Source organism: Capricornis sumatraensis, chromosome 9 (genome assembly GCF_032405125.1).
Source record: "Capricornis sumatraensis isolate serow.1 chromosome 9, serow.2, whole genome shotgun sequence".
Taxonomy (NCBI): Eukaryota; Metazoa; Chordata; class Mammalia; order Artiodactyla; family Bovidae; genus Capricornis; species Capricornis sumatraensis.
This window is the reverse complement of record NC_091077.1, coordinates 109647690-109666746: the sequence shown is the minus strand read 5'-3', so window position 1 is coordinate 109666746 and position 19057 is coordinate 109647690. Positions and strand designations below refer to the sequence as shown.

Below are 19057 nucleotides of genomic sequence, written 5' to 3'. Positions count from 1 at the left end.
CCTTAAGGAGCTAGGCCTGGGGCTCACTCACTTGCTAATTATTATTGGTCAATTATTGTGGTTTTTGTTTGCATGTACAGAGGATAATGCCTTGAGACAGTCGTTTAAAACTGCTTTGGTTAGAGTTTTACATACTTTATATTTCATTGAATCCACATAGCCCGCCAAGGTAGGTGTGTTTTACAGATGAATACATGCAGATGGTGACTGCAGCCATGAAATTAAAAGACGCTTACTCCTTGGAAGGAAAGTTATGACCAACCTAGATAGCATATTCAAAAGCAGAGACATTACTTTGCCAACAAAAGTCCGTCTAGGCAAGGCTATGGTTTTTTCCAGTAGTCATGTATAATGTGAGAGTTGGACTGTGAAGAAAGCTGAGCGCCGAAGAATTGATGCTTTTGAACTGTGGTGTTGGAGAAGACTCTTGAGAGTCCCTTGGACTGCAAGGAGATCCAACCAGTCCATCCTAAAGAAGATCAGCCCTGGGTGTTCTTTGGAAGGAATGATGCTAAAGCTGAAACTCCAGTACTTTGGCCACCTCATGCGAAGAGTTGACTTATTGGAAAAAACTCTGATGCTGGGAGGGATGGGGGCAGGAGGAGAAGGGGACGACAGAGGATGAGATGGCTGGATGGCATCACCAACTCGATGGACGTGAGTCTGAGTGAACTCCAGAAATTGGTGATGGACAGGGAGGCCTGGCGTGCTGCGATTCATGGGGTCGCAAAGAGTCGGTCACCACTGAGTGGCTGAACTGAACTGAAGATATAAGACGCTAATACACAAGTTATCAAGCCATTATTCCTTTTATATATGAACAATCAGGTAAGAGTTTGACAATCTGCTCATAATAACTATCAGGTGGTGCTAGGTGAACTTTTTCAGGGCGCTAAATAAAAATTTTATGAAATACTATTTCCTTGTTTGAGTCTAAAATAACTAAGAGCGTAGCACTGCATTCCTTCCTTCTCTTGGTTCTCAAATCACATATCCCAATAAATGTATCTGCAAACTCCCCGTCAGATGGGTGACCCGCCTTCGAACACAGGAAAACCGGCGCGCTTTGTGAGGCCGCCACAGCCTCCTGCTCGGCCGCAGCTCCTACCTCCGGGCTGCCCCCGAAGCCCGCACTGAGAAAGATCGGCTCGCACGGCGGCGGTGACGAGTCCCGGGGGCGAGAGCTCCCACGCTTCCCGCCCGCGCATATTCCGTCTGTCTGACTCGGGCCCGAGCAGCCACCCGGCCCTCAGAGCCCTCTCAGGCCTCTGCGCTCTCCGGCTCCGCCAGACTCGCGGTCACGCGCAACCCGCCCTCAGGCGCTCGAAAGCAGGCCGCCCCGTCCGGGCCAGGCCCGCAGAGGCCCGGCTGGCGCCGGGGGCCGGGCTGCTGCCGACTCACACCTCGCGCGGAGTCGGCCCACCCGCGGCCACCAACCCGCAGGCCGCGCGCCGCCACCCGCCACTCCCAGCTGACGCGCGTCGGCCTACAGGCTTCTGCCCCGGAAGCGCCGGGGAGAGCGGGGGCGGGGCGGGGCGGGGCGGGGCGGGGCGGGGCTCTGCCCGCCCCCCGGAAGACTTACGGCCTTCCAATAGGTGGTGCCCTCCGCGCCTGGCGCCCATTGGCCGAGGGGGCTTCGGCGGGCGGGGCCGCAGGGAGCGGGGCGTGTGGACCCCGGGCGCCTAGTCGCGTAGTGGTCCGAGGAGCCCCCCGAGCAGCGGTGAGTGGCGGAGGTGAGGCGGGGGCTGAGGGGCGGCGGGGCGTCCTCCTGGGGCTGTCCCGGCAGGGGCCTCGGGAAGGCAGGCTGCGGCCAGCGGGGACGCCCTGGAGGGACCGGGGTCTGCACCCGCTCCGCCCGCTCCCCGGCGCTCGGGCGCCGGCCGGCACCTTGTGTGTTGGATGAGGGAGCGGCGGCGGGCGCCCCAGGGCCGGGGGAGGCTCTCTGAGGGCGCCCCTGCGGTGCGCGAACGACGAAAGGTGCGCGCCTTCACTCCAGGCGTCGGCGGAAACACTAAGGGGCAGTGTTTTCCGAGGGCTCATTGTGTTCCAAATTCGGTTCTAAAAATAATTCGGAATTCCCCAATAAATTAATGGTGCTGCTGTCCCCAAATTGCAATTAGGAAAGATTACCTGACATTTTTTTAGGTTCAAGAGCCTAGACAAAATACAGCAAATTCAACATGATGTCACATTTTTAATGTAGAGACTCTTCCAGCCTTTGATCAGCTTCCAGTGTTTTACAAAATAGCCCTTTAATCTCTGAAGGCAGAGGTCGTGGGTTGGAATTCTGGCTCCATCACTTATTGGCTGTGTGATCTTGGACAAGAGACAATCTCCGTATTGATACTTTCACTTTCTGTAAAATAAAGATAATAGTAGGATATGCTCTTAAGTTTATGTATGAGGACTAAATGAAAGAATACAGTTTAAAGTGGCCAAAAAGATTGATCATGTAATAAATAATAAATGTTGGCCAGTATTTTTTTTTAATAAAGGATTAGAGTATTAGGAGCTTGAATAGTACTTGGACTCAAAGCTGTGACATTGTTAAAATTTAATATTAAGTTTTGTACAAGTCTCATTGGTGTTGTAAACTGTGTCCTAAAATAAGTCAAGTGAAAGTCACTCAGTCCTGTCCCCGACTGTTTGCAACCACATGGGATAGTCCACGGAATTCTCCAGGTCAGAATACTGGAGTGAGAAGTCTTTCCCTTTTCCAGGGGATCTTCCCAACCCAGGATCAAACCAGGTCTCCTGCATTGCAGGCAGATTCTTTACCAGCTGAGCCACAAGGGAAGCCCAAGAATACTGGAGTGGGTAGGCTGTCCCTTCTCCAGTTGATCTTCCTGACCCAGGAATCCAACCCGGATCTCCTGCTTTGCAGGTGGATTCTTTTATCAACTGAGCTATGAAAGTTAGTGAAAGTTAAAGTCGCTCAGTTACCTCCAACTGTTTGCGACCCCATGGACTGTATAGGCATGGAATTCTCTAGGCCAGAACACTGGAGTGGGTAGCCTTTCCTTTCTCCAGGGTTTCTTCCCAACCCAGGGATGGAACCCAGGTCTCCTGCATTGCAGGTGGATTCTTTAGCAGCTGAGCCACAAGGGAAGCCCCTAAAATAAGCTATGAGGGAAGCCCCTAAAATAAGCCAAAGTGAACACTGAATCAGAGGTGTATCCATCACACTGCAGGAGGCTTCCTTCCCTGTTGCATTCTTGCTAGAGCCAGTCTCAAAAATGAGAAACTGTTGTACTTGATTAATTGGAAAAGCTAAATTACTAATTCAGAATTGATCAGAAATTAAGCATATGCTGAAATTTTTGTGTTAGGTAGAAAATATAATTTACATGGTCTTGGTTTGTACAACTTGGGGAAAATCTATGGAATGTTAAATTTAAGCTGTTCACATAAATGAAACCCACATCAGTCAGGTAATAGAAGGTAAAGCAGTTCTGTTATGAACTTCTTTAATAAGTGAATTCTGACTTAATCATACTACGTAAGTAAAAACAGATTTTTATGGCGTTCACTTTTCATTAAAGCTTAAAATGTTTATTATGTTCCATATATGACTTCCCTTGTAGCTCAGTCGGTAAAGAATCTGCCTGCAGTGCAGGAGACTTGGGTTCGATCCCTGCGTTGGGAAGATCCCCTGGAGAAGACATGGCAACCCACTCCAGTATCCTTGCTTGGGAATTCTCATGGACAGAGAAGCCTGGTGGGCTGCAGTCCATGGGGTCTCCAAGAGTCAGGCACGACTGAGAAATTAACACTTACTTATTATTATTATGTTCCATATATAATTGAAACCTATGGCCATTTCACTGATGTTCGACAGATTGAAATTGTATTGGTCAAAGACTGATGCTGATAGATGGCCTCAAGAAAATGTTTAACTTGTGAAGGCTTCCCAGTCTATGACGGGAACCACTGTCTACACTAGTGGCCACTTTGAAAACATAAATATGGAAACGTGAGCAAAGTGATTGGTAGCTCAGATAGTAAAGACTCTGACTGCAAGGCATGAGGCCTGGGTTGGATCCCTGGGTTGGGAAGATCCCCTGGAGTAGGAAATGGCAACTCACTCCAGTATTCTTGCCTGGAGAATTCCGTTGACAGAGGAGCCTGGTGGGCTACAGTCGATGGGATCACAAGAGTCAGATACGACAGCAGCTAACAGAAGGAAAAAAATATAGACAGACATTACTTAGCACTTGGCTGAAGCTGAAACTCCAATACTTTGGCCACCTGATGTGAAGAACTCATTGTAAAAGATCCTGATGCTGGGAAAGATTGAGGGCAGGAGGAGAAGGGGAGGCCAGAGGATGAGATGGTTGGATGGCATCACTGACTTGATGGACATGAGTTTGAGCAATCTCCAGGAGTTGGTGATGGACAGGGAGGCCTGGCATGCTGCAGTCCATGGGGTCGCAAAGAGTCAGACATGACTGAGCCATTGAACTGAACTGGTTATAAAACTGTCAAGAGTAGATAACTTTTTATATGGAGCTGTTAGATTCTGGTACAGTTGTGGTTGCTGTTTTCTCTGATGTATAACAGTTGGAGTTTGAGAGTTTATTATAAGGTCAAGTAAGGTTAGTCGGAAAAGGCAATGGCACCCCACTCCAGTACTCTTGCCTGGAAAATCCCATGGATGGAGGAGCCTGGTAGGCTGCAGTCCATGAGGTCGCTAGGAGTCGGATATGACTGGGCGACTTCACTTTCATACATTGGAGAAGGAAATGGCAACCAACTCCAGTATTCTTGCCTGGAGAATCCCAGCGACAGGGGAGCCTGGTGGGCTGCCGTCTATGGGGTCTCACAAAGTCGGACACGACTGAAGCGACTTAGCAGCAGTAGCAGCAAGGTTAGTAAGAGGGAATTCAGAATGGTATTCAAAACATTTCGTGACATTCTCACCAGGCAGAGATTGGAATAGGGCATATTGTGGCTTTTCTTTTCAATGACTGCGAACGTCCTCTTATGTTAGGAAAGCCTCAAGACCTTGATAAGCCCAGTGTTGTCCCCCTAGCTCCATCCCACCTTGGTCCATGAGGGATGCTCTGTATTGCCTGTCCACACACAAATGATCAGTTTAGAAAGTAACTGTCACTCCCTTTTGGACTTAATCTTGATGAAGAAAATCCATGCAAGAGTTAACTGCCTGGTTAAATACTTCATGAGACTAGAAGAGAGATTTCCCAAGTTTATAATTAAACTTTCTTTTCTTCCTTTTCTACCTCCTACTCCACCACACCTAAAGAGGCCCATTAACAGGAGTTTTTCACATTAAGGGGGAGCTGATGTAGTCTTAAGGGGGTGTCCAGGAGAGAAGAGTAGAAATTAGACAGTCGGCTTGGAAATGGACCCATAAGCCACATTAAGGAATGTGAACTTTATATTATCCAGTGGGAGTGAATGATAACTTACGTAATCACCGTAAAAATTCAGATTCTCATCTTTAGAGGTAGTTTCTTATTGCTTTTTGTGTGCTAGATTTGCATAAATACAGTATGGTTTATGCTGACAGTAGCTTTCCTTTGATTTCTATCAAAGAGTTTTGAAAATACTTTTATCTGCCCAACACAGAAATCTGGTAGGGGTGACCCTTGGATTTAAAGAATGTTGTTTAATCAGCATGATCCCAGTAATAGATAAGTTAAATTTCCATTGTAAGTCCTCTCAAGAACTTATGTTTGTTTATAACATATGCTTTCATAAGGCCATTGCCCTGGCTGTCAAGTTAGCAGTCTCTTGGGTGCAGAGGATCTATTTCTGACTCACAGACTTTTTGAATGAGCTCATCCACTTTTAGTCTGTGGTTAGGATCTATAATTATTAAATATTTCGCACTTTCATAGATCCTAAGTTCTGTATTATTGAATTTTCTCTATATACTTTTCCATGTTTCTGAAGGGATGTGCTGTGCTTAGTCGCTCAGTTGTGTCCGACTCTTTGAGACCCCATGGACTGTAGCTCACCAGGCTTCTCTGGGGCTCATGGGGCTTCTCCAGGCAAGAATACTGGAGTGGGTTGCCATTCCCTCCTCCAGGGGATCTTCCCAACCCAGGGATCAAACCCAGGTCTCCCACATTTCAGGCAGATTCTTTACCCACTGAGCCACCACGGAAGCCCTCTGAAGGTATATGCCACCCCAAAATATGCTACTTCAGAAAAAAGTTTACTTTGAGCTGAAGGCAATTAAGAAGCAGCAAAAGGAGAACTATTTTTCCTTCCACTATCTGCCTAAAAATAGGACATAAATTTCCTTTTGTGAAGGACTGACTTTGCTCCTGTACCAGGAGAATAACTGCTGTCAATGGAGACAGAAATTTGGCCCTGAGATGGTCTACACAGTCTAACTTTACTAAAATAGCCCTTATCTTTTATTATTCTTCCTCATATATTTATTTTGCAATAATTTACCACCCCTAGAAGCTCAAACCCCCTTTCCCTTGTCTTGTCATTTTTCCGCAGTTTATCACTCTCTTTTAAAATGGTGTATAAACTCCACATGTAATTGCTTCTCTTCGCACATAGAAATTAAATATTGTCATCAAGTACGTTTTGTTAACGTTTTTTTTCTGTTTATCTTTTGTCAGTTTAATTTGCAGATCTCAGGATAGATCATCAGAGAATAGAGAAGAAGCTTTTTTTCCTTTCCCGAACTTCTGTCTCATTTTCATGTTTCATCATGTTTAATGGCTTTTACGCTCTGGTCTGTGCTGTTTCAATATTACCTATAGCACTGACTTCTTTTTGTCACTTTAGTTTTCAGATTAGTGGCTGTCACTCCTGACTGCATAACAGAATGATCAGTGAGGCTTCTTAAAGGACCTAGTTTTCTGGGGCCTGTTCCAGAACAGACCCACTGAATCAGACTATCTGGCTGAAGTCCATGAAATCTAATATCCAAAATCAGTGTCACAGAAAACCAGAGGCAGACACAAATTAGAGTGAGTGGTAAAGGCGAATCTTATTCAGTGACTGTTGCAATAGTGGAAAAGAAACCTTGGGATAGAACTAGGCTTCATTCTGAATACAGCAAGGGCAAATGGGGGTGGATAGCAAGGGAGCAAGGTGGGTGTCAGTGAGTGAAAAATTACTAAGGGGTATTACCCTAAAGCAACTTGACAGGATTCTTGCTAAAGGCAGGCTAGGGTGATAAGATTGAAAGTGGGATAAGGAAGTTCCAGGGTAGGGGATTTCATAAAGCTGACTCAGCAGGACTCTTGCAGAAACTGGACTGTGGGGTCCAAGGACAAGCCCAGGAGCTGGCGTGTGTGCTGCCCAGTCGTGTCCGACTCTTTGCGAACCTGCAGACTGTAGTCCGCCAGGCTTCTCAGTCCATGGGATTCTCCAGGCAAGAAGACTGGAGGGCTTGCCATGCCCTCCTCCAGGGGAGTCTTCCTGACCCAGGGATCAGACCTGCATCTCTTAGAACTGCACTGCAGGCGGATTCTTTTCCACTAAGCCACCAGCTTCCCAAGGGCTAGGCCTCATTGTGAAGAGAGCTCAGAGGAGCCTGACCAAGGAGAGAGGCTTTGTCAACATCAACAACTGCTGCAAATTACCGCCAGGCGATTCTGATGTGTGCACCTGTGGTGAGAGCGGCATCCTTTCCCACAGAGGTGTGAGCCTTGATACTCCATTTGGATCTCTTCTTGCAGTAACTTCGTGATCTGTCAATGGACAGCTTTCTCCAGAGCCTTTTCTTCCTTAGCCTTTTAGTGGAGAGTACCATGGCACCAAAAGGAGAGAAGTTAGTTCATGTTCTGAAGCAAGTATACGTCAGTAAATATTAAGGGCCTGCTGTGTTTCAGACAGTGTTCTACTTGGTGGGGTTATAGTAGTTAAAAAGCAGACATGAGACCACCCCTCTTATTAGTAAGGGTCATGGTAGTCAAAGAGTAGAGTATAGTGTGTGTGTGTTCAGTCGTGTCTGATTCTCTGTGACCCCATGGACTGTAAACTGCCAGGCTCCTCTGTCCGTGGGATTTCCCAGGCAAGAATACTAGAGTGGGTTGCCATTTTCTTCTCCAGGGGATCTTCCCGACGCAGAGATCGAACTCAGGCCTCTTGTGTCTCCTGCGTTGACAGGTGGATTCTTTACCACTGAGCCACCTGGGAAACCCATAATACTCAGGGGTAACCGCGTTCCTTGTGTGCTTGCTCGTTTATCAGAGGCTCCTGGGGTGATCATTCTCAGACATCCATGGACTTCTCTTAGCTAGCTGCAGAAGTCATGCAGTGTCAGACTCATCAGAGAATCTGCAGCAGTGTTCTACAATGATTACATTATAGAATCCCTCATACTATTTTCTTTCAAGTTTAGTTATTTCCCTTTCAAAGTATTGCTGAACGATAGCTTTTCTTTGCAACTATTAATCATTCCTCTTTATATAGTTAAATTATTGCCTTAAAACTATAAACCACTTATTTATGCTGTATTGGTAGCTCAGAGGTCTTCATATCACCTCTTTTGTTACACAGATACCTCACTGAATCATGTGACACTTCATCAAATAAAATATTGAAGTCAGTAGAATTCTTGAGACTTTTGAAATTCTTCAGAGGTCTCTAGCCCTATCTCTTTTTTCCCCCCCAGCCCTATCCTTAAAAGATGTGCAATGTTTCCAACTGTGGTTGTCATTTATTTGCTAGAATGAGTGCTATATCTGTTGGATGGTAAAATGAAAATTTTCAATTGCTAAAACTCTAAGGACTTTTAAAAGAGTTTATACCTTGTATATTATTTTTGTATTTTGGAAAGAGCAGTTTTGTGTTTTCTTGTTGTTGTTGTTATTTGAGTTTTTTAATTTATTTCTTTTGGTTCAATTCTATTGGAAAGGGAAATAGGATTGTATCTTCTTTTTTATATGAGGATTTTAATAACGCAAGATATATGATTCTTATCCTTCGTGTTCCACATCCTGGAAGCTTTGAGGAAGGAGCCATGTGCAGGGATTCTGATTACTGACTTGGGGTGGGCTGCATGTGTAGGTGTCTCTCAGCTCCCGGAGGATTTTTTTAATGCTGTCGGATTTGAGCCCTTCCCCCTCGTCTGCTGGATCTAACTCTGGTATTTGCTGATGATAATCTTAGTCTCTGTAACAGGAAAAACAAATGGAAGCCCTGCCTGATGCAGCTGTTTTGGCGACTAGACTTAAAAACACTCTTATCCAGTACCACAACCTTGAAGATGAAAAGTGGCGAGTTGCTAAGAAGACGGTAAATTAATTAACTTACTTGTGTTTGGGGTCTGTCTTCTAATGAGCTGGTGGATGACTTTCAAAATGGTACAGAAACATATGGACCACACTTTAGATGAATGTGCAGGGTAGATGAATGTGTCAGTAAAGCTGGTGGTTTCATAGCTCACAGAGGAGGGACAGCAGTCCTGCACACAGTCATCAGCTGTTCAGATAGTGGACACAGGAAGAGACTCACGGCAACAAGACTGTAAAGAGCAGCCTCTCAGGTCAATAAATGCAACATGTCATGGTCAGTTTAAGAAAGGAAAGTATAGAAATTGATAGTTTGAAATCATTTCAGATATTTTAACAAGCCTGTGAGGGTGGTCCATTAGTATTCTTTTTTTCACCAGTACGACTTCCCCGAACCGTCACACAGTTGAATGTTGACAGAGCCAACCCTAGAGACCAGGGCTCTTCCAGTTAAGTGCTTTAGCTGTTCTGATGCGCAGAATTTCTTACGAGATGATCTGGAAAAAAATGTCAGGACTCATTCAGGGTAGTACTGTCATCATAGATGTGAATTGCTTAAACCTAAAAAGATATATGAGCAAATTCAGAATTAAATATTTAAGATTCTAGTATCTTAGACTAAATTCTTCAGTAATGGTAAATAGATGAGACTGTAATCATGCAAATAATGGCCAGTGAGAGTGCCATCACCGGATCTTGGTGCTTGGGTGTCTTTAAGCTGCTGAAAAACCTTTTCCTAGGGGTCTGTAATTTAAGATGTGTAGTACTCTAGGATACAGAAAAAATTCAGACATGGATTCTTTCATGGTATGAGTGACTTGTATGTATTTCTTTGACTGTTTACTTATGTTTTGTTTTCGTGCAAAAGCTAATGCTGTAGACTTTATGAAATTGTCAGTTTTATATCCAGATTGCCACCTATGTAATTATCACTATACACTGTTTTTATTTGTATAGAAAGATGTAACAATTTGGAGGAAACCTTCAGAAGAATTTAATGGATATCTGTAAGTAATTCTTGTAGTTTTACATAGCTCTTAAAATACTGCTAAACTTCAAATGTATATACACATATACTCATGATCACTAAATGATCACTGGCAGTAAAGTTTGGCTTTTGCTTTTAAGATTTTAAACTTTCTGAGAAGAAAATCATGTTATGTATTCAAAGCTTTTAAAATATCTGTATCCCTGGTGAATAGAGTTGGTGGTTTTGGGAATCATGAATGATGGTATAGCTGATAAAATCTTAATTTCTTACTGTGGTATATAAAATACTTCCAATATTCCTTCTGCACTTATTCAGTACTATAGCATATTTTGCTCTAAGAATGTGTATTGAAGAAATCATTGGAAATTAATAGTTATTTAAGTACTTGTCTCTTCTATCATGTTACTTAAAACATTAAAAATTATAAACAACCTGAATAATCAAAAATTAAGGAATGATTAAATTATAAAATGTGCTATTTTACAATCTTTAAAAACCATATTTTCAGATATTATTTAAGAACATAAAAAATGCTAAAGATATAATGAAAAGTGAATAAAGCAGAGTACTAACCTGTATGTAGCACAGTCATGAATTGACTTTAACTATTTTTATATTAAAATGTTTTTATTTAACACAAAAGTATGTACCTCTAGAGGGCAGTTTTATGTGTGATTTTTGTTTATTTATTTTTTGCATATAGCAGAGTAAGAATTATGTCTTTAACCAGTAAAAAAATACATTTTGTTTTTTAAAGCCAGTGCAGATAGGTGCCTTGTGTAATTGGAGTGGGATATTCATATTCTGGGGGCATGGCACTTTTTAAAATGAAACTGTTGACCACACTTTATACATACAGAATGTTTTGAAGTGTATTGCCAAAGATAGCATTTCCAGAAAGGTAAGTTGTACAGTATTTCTGAGAAGGACAGTTAGGGTTGGATTGAACACTGTAAGCAAGTGTGGAAGTTAACCCTTTAGATCAGTAACTCCCCACAGGGGCTGAAAAAGTCTAAAAGTGCCTGAGGGCACTGTGCTCAGTGATAAAAACTCACAGAAGAGCTGATACCTGGGCTGAGCCAGAAAGAACAGACAGGTGTTTCTTAGGGAATGAGGCAGAGAGAACTGCACTTAATCACATTAACACAGATGACTTCCAGGTAGATGGGAAACACTGAGAGAGTTTGTTTACAGAATTTAGGCTTCCCTGTTGTCTCAGACAGTAAAGAATCTGCCTGCAATGCAGGAGACATGGGTTCGATCCCTGGGTCAGGAAGATCCCCTGGAGAAGAGAATGGCAACCCACTCCTGTATTCTTGACTGGAGAACTCCATGGACAGAGGAGCCTGGTGGGTTACAGTCCAAGGGTCACAAAGAGTCGAACACGACTGAGCGACTGACTTTTTTTTACGGAGGTTCATGTTGTGTTTATATAGTTGGAACATAAAGTATAGGAATGAGGAGAGCACGTCTGAAGGACTTCTGAATTCTTAAACCAAGGAGTTCGGTTTTGTGTTTATCCTCTGCTCAACCCAACCCTCCCAGGTCCTCAAAGGATTTTGTATTTATTATGGTAACAGTTGTGAGAGACAGAAATGAGCATAGAAAGTTTAGAGAAGAGCTTGTATCCTCGGAGACTACAGCTGGCTTCTTAAAGTGTCCCTATGATTGTATACAGTGGCACCCACTCCAGTACTCTTGCCTGGAAAATCCCATGGTTGGAGGAACCTGGTAGGCTGCAGTCCATGGGGTTGCTAAGAGTCGGACACAACTGAGCGACTTCACTTTCACTTTTTACTTTCATGGATTGGCGAAGGAAATGGCAGCTCACTCCAGTATTCTTGCCTGGAAAATCCCATGGACGGAGGAGCCTGGTGGGCTGCGGTCCATGGGGTCACGAAGAGTCGGACACAACTGAGCGACTTCACTTTCACTTTTCTCTTTCATCTATTGGAGAAGGAAATGGCAACCCACTCCAGTGTTCTTGCCTGGAGAATCCCAGGGACAGGGGAGCCTGGTGGGCTGCCGTCTGTGGGCTCGCACAGAGTCGGGCACGACTGAAGTGACTTAGCAGTAGCATGATTGTATACAAAGTTTTCTGACAATGTGTATTCCTGGGAAGAGATCTGTGGCTTTTTTCAGATTGTTAGAGTTATATGATCAGAAGAGCTAGAAACTGATGCAGTATTGAGTTGGACACAGAGTTCCCAAACTAAGGACACAGCAGGGGAGCTGAAAAGGACAAATGGACTTGAAAGAGATTTGATGGTAGCGTAATAATGACAGTGGTGATGATAACTAACATCTGTTGAAACCCACATGTTGTTCTGTGTACTTAATGTTTAGAAAGTCATCTTGGTAAAACACAGTGACTTTCTAGTTCTGACTGTTTGAATGGGGTTAAGAGAAAAAGAAGTGTTGAAGTTGAATCCCAGATTTCTAATTTGGATGCCTGAATTAATTTGTATTACCCACCCCTACCCTCGTCCCAAGTTAGAGAACCTAGGCGAAAGAGCAGATTTAAGATGGAGGATAGTATAAGCTTGAGCTTGAGATATTTGCAAACTGATAAAAAGCTTCAGATGCTTAAAAAAGAGAAAAAAGACCCCCAAAATAATGATGGTTGGAGCCAGTCTGTCTCTTTTTCCTTTCTTTCTCGCAGGTAACTACTGTCTTGAAGGTGTAGTATTCATGTTTCATACTTGGGCCATACGTGTGTGTGTTTCTTCTGGTAATGTGTTTTAATTTTTTCTGTTCGATGTTACGTTTCAGTTTATCCGTGTTGTTACATGTTGATCTGCACTTTCAGTTCTATATTCACGACCTCAGTGTGTTTATCTGTGTTTGCAGATTTGCCTACTGATAAATCTTTAGTTTGTTGTCAATTCTTCTCTGTAGTATGCTTCTTGGTACACGTCTCCTTTTGCACATGTGTATCGTTTTCTTGGGTATGTACCTGTTGTCAAACTGTTCTGTAAAGCGGTGATAGCACTTTGAGAGATGTCATTTTCTTCCATTCAACACTTGTTATTAATTTCTTAATCTCTGGCAGGATGGTATCTTGGCTAGTAATGATTTGACTATGAGTGACATTGGGCATCTTTTCTAGGTTTATTGATCTTTCAGGTCACTCTTGTCCTTTGCCCATCTTTTCTTTGGATTGTCTTTATCTCGTTGTTTGAACAATGGTTCCAACAAAGGTCGTCTAGTCAAGGCTATGGTTTTTCCAGTGGTCATGTATGGATGTGAGAGTTGAACTATAAAGAAAGCTGAGCGCCGAAGAATTGATGCTTTTGAACTGTGGTGTGGAGAAGACTCTTGAGAGTCCCTTGGACCGCAAGGAGATCCAACCAGTCCATCCTAAAGGAGATCAGCCCTGGATATTCATTGGAAGGACTGATGCTGAAGCTGAAACTCCAATATTTTGGCCACCTGATGCGAAGAACTGACTCATTGGAAAAGACCTTGATTCCAGGAAAAGATTGAAGGCGGGAGGAGAAGGGGATGACAGAGGATGAGATAGTTGGATGGCATCACGGACTCAATGGACATGAGTTTGAGTAAACTCTGGGAGTTGGTGATGGACAGGGAGGCCTGGTGTGCTGCAGTCCATGGGATCACAAAGAGTCAGACGTGACCGAGCGACTGAACTGAACTGAATCATATATCTTCTATAATAAGTATGTGCTGTGCTGTGCTGAGTCACTTCAGTCATGTCTAGCTCTTTGCAACCTTATGGACTGTAGCCCATCAGTCTCCTCAGTCCATGGGCTTTCCTGGTGGTTCAGACGATAAAGAATCTGTCTGCAATGCAGGAGACCCACGTTTGATCCCTGGGTCAGGAATATCCCCTGGGAGAAGGAAATGGCAGTTCACTCCAGCATTCTTGCCTGGATAATCCCATGGACAGAGGAGCCTGGCAGGCTACAGTCCGTAGGGTCACAAAGAGTTGGACATAGCTGAGCAACTAAGAAGCAGCATCTAAATATGTGTTACACTTATACTCTTCCAGTCTGCGACTAGTTTTTAAAGAAATTACTTATTTTGTCATTTGTGGTATGCAAGTTTTTAATTTTAACCATCTTGTGTTATTTCTGTTTTATGTAGTCAAATAATCTTCCTGTATCCTGAGGTTACAAAGATAGTAACTTACATAATTTTCTCAAAGTTTAAAAATTTTACCTTTTATATAGTGGTATTTAGTCTATCTGGAATTGTCTTGACTGATGTGAAGCAAGAATTCAGATTTATTTTCTCTGTTAGGATAACTGTGGAATCCATACACCATTTATGAAATAGTGCGTCTTTTTCGTGCTGATACGGCCTGCCACCTTTGAAATATGTTAAGTTCTGCTATTATTCATGAGTCAGTCCTGGGTGTTCTATTCCTGGGTGACCTATTTTTCTATTCCTAATAAAAAGTTTTTGAAAGTTAGGCTAAAACATGGATATACTAATACCATGTTAGAGCGTATCTGAGAAAAGAACAGCATAGAGAGTAATGGAGCATTACGGTGTTCTGCAGACTGTCCTTGGCTCCAGTGTAACATGAAGGTACTTACTGTGTTCTTGATAATGCGGAAGACAGCCTTCAGATCTCCTGTTAGATCTTCAGAGTACATTTTGATGAAATAATTGATAGAACCTAATTTATCACACAAGTTGTAAGGATTTACTCTTTTCAAAAAATCTTCACTAAATTTTACTTTCTTTGAAGTGAACTGTGAACTATGAGAGCATACTGAAATTTTTCATTCCAATAGCATTTGACTTTAATATTTTTTTTCCAGCTTCAAAGCCCAAGGGGTGATAGACGATGTTGTCAATAGTGTAATAGACCATATACGCCCAGGTCCCTGTCGCTTGGATTGGGACAGCTTAATGACCTCTTTGGATATTTTGGAGCACTTTGAAGAGGTATTTGTTTTGAAATGTTACTGCGGATTGTGTGTGTGTGTGTGTCTGTGTGTGTCGTGTGTGAGACTGTGCACGGGAGGGCTCAAGTGTGTATGCACTTGCATTCACTACTGTAGTCATTGCGTTGAGACTAAGCAGTCACGGCAAAGATCTCTGATGAGTGTTAGAACTGAGTTTGTTTTTTGCAATAGCTTTATCCATTCTGCTTAAGAAAATTATGTCTTTGATTGTAAAACTTTGAGGTTCTGAAATCTAAAATTCTGAAAATACCACCATCATATTCAGTTTTCTAGGTAATAGTATGTAGGTTTTCCGTTAAGCCAAAATCAAAGAAAAAAATGCCACCTTTGGTATTAGAGAAGTATGTAATGAAAGTGGCTTTTTCTGTTTCATTAATTCATTTCTTGCCATGTTTGTTTTAATCAAAGTGTTTGTGGATTTCATCTTAGCCATCTACAGTCTATACTGCCTGCCTCCACTTACCAGAGAGGGTATGAGGTGACTGTTTTGAAAGAGAGATTTGGATTCTGGGTAACTTACCTCTGTACTTTGATTGTATATCGTGCACATGTCCATAGATAACAGTGAGATACAGAATAGATTTCTAAATCTGTCAGAATCACTGTAAGAAATGTTGGTAATCATTATAACACATTTTCAGTGAGTGTTAATGTTTTACTACAGGTTAACTTATGTGAGTCTGTGTCTGTGTTGCTTGTATTACTAACAGCTGTTTGCTGTTCTTTTTCAGAATTGCTGTGTGATGCGTTATACAACTGCGGGTCAGCTTTGGAATATAATCTCTCCAAGAGAGTTTGTTGACTTCTCCTACACTGTGGGCTATAAAGAAGGGCTTCTATCTTGTGGTAAATGTCTCAAAGCCTCTACTTTCTCTCAGTTTGTTGTAAATTTTGAGTTTTCTAGGCTGGGTATTTCTTTCTACACAAGATATATTTTCAACCTTCATGGTTGTTTTATAGTCAATAAGCTTGGTTTGCAAATGCCAAACCTTAGGGATGAAAGTAACAATATCAGAAAGGGTTTTGCAGTCTTTCTGATGAGTTTTTGTTCCCCATTACATAGTACCCTTCATGCCACAGCTAACAAATATGGGTCACGTGACTGCCTCCAAGAAAGGGGTCTTGTCAGTGGGTTTCCTTCTAAGTCACTCTCAAGAAATAGCTTCTTGGTCATATACTCTAAAAAAAAATATGCTCGGCATGTGCTAGGATATTTTTCCTTCCTTGATCTGTGTAGTAATTTTCTTTTCAAAATTGAAAATATTGTTAGAAGGCTCATGCTTTTGAAAATATATCTGTAGGTAAATTAGTGTTTTTGTATGTACAGTGTGTTTTGAGGTGGCAGTTTCAGGTACACCTCCACCTGTTTACTGTCAGTCATCAGAGCCAGGTTGGATTTGGCGGGGCCTGTGGGAGCAAGGGTCACACTGCAGGTGTGATTCTCGGTGCCTGGGGCCCACTGCGATGGGAAGGTTCCTGTTTTCCAGGGAGTTACCAAGATGACATGCCGTTTATTCTGAAGGGATTAGAACTTTCCCTATTATACATCTACCAGGCTCTGTCAGAATTCCACTTGGTACTTATCTTTTTCATTCTTCCACGGTCACTCTTGGGGCTTAGTTTTCATCTACATGGATAAGAATGTTTAAATAAGCAATCTGATAATACTTTTAATGAACTTTAGGTTAATATCAGTCATTGCTGTTATTAATCTTATTTTAAATTGCCTTGTAGGGATAAGTCTTGATTGGAGTGAAAAGAGATCAGAATTTGTTCGTGGATATAACCATCCCTGTGGTTGGTTTTGTGTTCCTCTTAAAGACAGTCCAAGCCGGAGTCTTTTGACAGGCTATATTCAGACGGATCTGCGCGGAATGATTCCCCAGTCTGCAGTAGATACAGCTATGGCAAGCACTTTAATTAACTTCTATGGTGATTTACAAAAAGCCTTACAAAAGGCATAATTTGCTTAAACTCAACAGCAGTAGCGCATTCTCCGGTTCAGCTCCATCTCCTAGCTGTGTGGCTCATAGAAAATCACCCTTCCCTCTCTTCTGCGTAGCCTGTAGAAAATTTTGAGATGCTTTTGGTTTATTTTATTCAGAAAGTAAATAGCTAGCTAGAGTGAGCATCTCAGTTTTCCTAAACAGTTATTTGCACATTGTTTGGAATGGTAGTGTGTCTAGGAATGTAGAGGATGACAGAAATTCACCAAGAAGTAGATATAGGTCTTTGACATAAACTCTCGAGAAATTGAATCGTGCCTCAGTAGGAATATTTTGGCTGCTTAGAAACTAGAGAAAGCCAAGCTTCTTGCTGGTAGGTTAAAATCACCTGTTTTAGAGCTTTATAAACATTCTGTAAAAGTTTTAACTTTGGAGAAAGTTATATATTAATGTTTTACTATATGTATGCTCTGTGAGTTTAACAATCTTGGACTAAAGAAATACTACTTTTCTCTATACTTCCTAAAGATGAACTGCACTATTGACTTGAACTACTTTAAATATTGAAAATATCAGAAATAAGAATAGGTATCCTAATACAATGCAATTCAGTTTTGATACCTAGATAACAGTATTTTATAGATACCTTTAAAAATATATTTGTATCCTTATGTGCTTTTATCTTGGGAGTCTTAAAAGCCTTTATGCATGAATAAGACAGTGCAAAAAACTGCCAGATATGTGCTGGGATACCACGTTGATTGAGCAATATTCTGGGTTGTGTGAAATGGGTAGTGGTATCCAGTACTAACCAATAGAGAATCATCTTTTTAGAAAGTTAGATTTGATGAATGTTTTGTACCTGTTTGAGTTTTTAAATGTGTCACTCAAATCATAAGTTACTCACTGTATCATACACATTCACAATTGTGATGTAATTTCAGTCTGGAACTATAACAAATGCATTCATAGATTTATACAAATTCCTGGATGAGTTATCTTATAGCTAGAATGGACTTGATTCTGTGGCAACATTAGATGAACATTCCTGAATGATTTTAATATCCCACACGCTCTTTGGCATTTGCAATGTCTACCTAGTTTACGTATAAGTTGAGAATTTGAGGGAACTCAGTGTGTCTGTACAAATTTTTATATTTATATTTGTGTATACGCACACATCTTGAAATCCATTTCAATATTCAGTGTGAGTTATTTATGTGTTATTATTACTGTTCCCACTGTTTCATTTTCTCTTCTTTCTCTTGGGTTAATGTGGGATTAAGTGAGCTCTGGAAATAATATTTACTAGATAGACCTCAAGGTGGGCTTCCCTGATGGCCCAGACAGTAAAGAATCTGCCCAAAATGCAGGAGACCTGGGTTCAATCCCTGGGTCAGGAAGATCCCCTGGAGAAGGGAATGGCAACCCACTCCAGTACTCTTGCCTGGAGAATCCCATGGACAGAGGAGTCTGGTGGGCTACAGTCCATAGGGTCGCAAAGAGTTGGATATGACTGAACAACACTTTCACTTTAGACCAGGAAAAGCAGAAAAACAAAATGGTTCAATTGCATGAAGGTGTGATTTGTATTTTACTTTCCTGTGTTTTCCTGAGTGTTAAATAAAACATAACTCATAGTTCTTCGGACCCATTTGAAAATAGAAAAAGTAGAGCTGATTTATTTTTATTTTTTTGCTATTGGAGATAATGTTCAAAACAAAAGGTGGCAGTACCATTGTATCCATAGTGAATAATCTCACAAATTTTAGATTAAAAATAATTCATTTCAAGGTCTGATAGAAGCAATGCAAAAAATGATCTTGTATTCTTAACTTGACATTTATTAATCACCGATGTTTTTCCAGATTGACTACCCAAATTTTTGAGTTGTTGAATTCCTCTGCTACTTCTTTTTCTTGCAATAAGGAAAGAGAACTGAGCAGTTCAACTTTC

The 19057-nt window shown here is 42.0% G+C and overlaps 1 protein-coding gene across 1 annotated transcript; it reads left to right on the top strand.

Annotated features, from left to right (window-relative positions):
• The first annotated feature begins 1606 nt into the window (after positions 1-1606).
• STARD4 (StAR related lipid transfer domain containing 4) lies at positions 1607-17390 on the top strand. Its single transcript, XM_068981296.1, has 6 exons — positions 1607-1720; positions 9118-9231; positions 10185-10234; positions 15009-15135; positions 15887-16001; positions 16890-17390. Exons 2-6 carry the CDS (start codon positions 9127-9129, stop codon positions 17117-17119), a joined length of 627 nt encoding a protein of 208 aa, XP_068837397.1. The 5' UTR covers positions 1607-1720; positions 9118-9126; the 3' UTR covers positions 17120-17390.
• The last annotated feature ends 1667 nt before the right edge of the window (positions 17391-19057 follow it).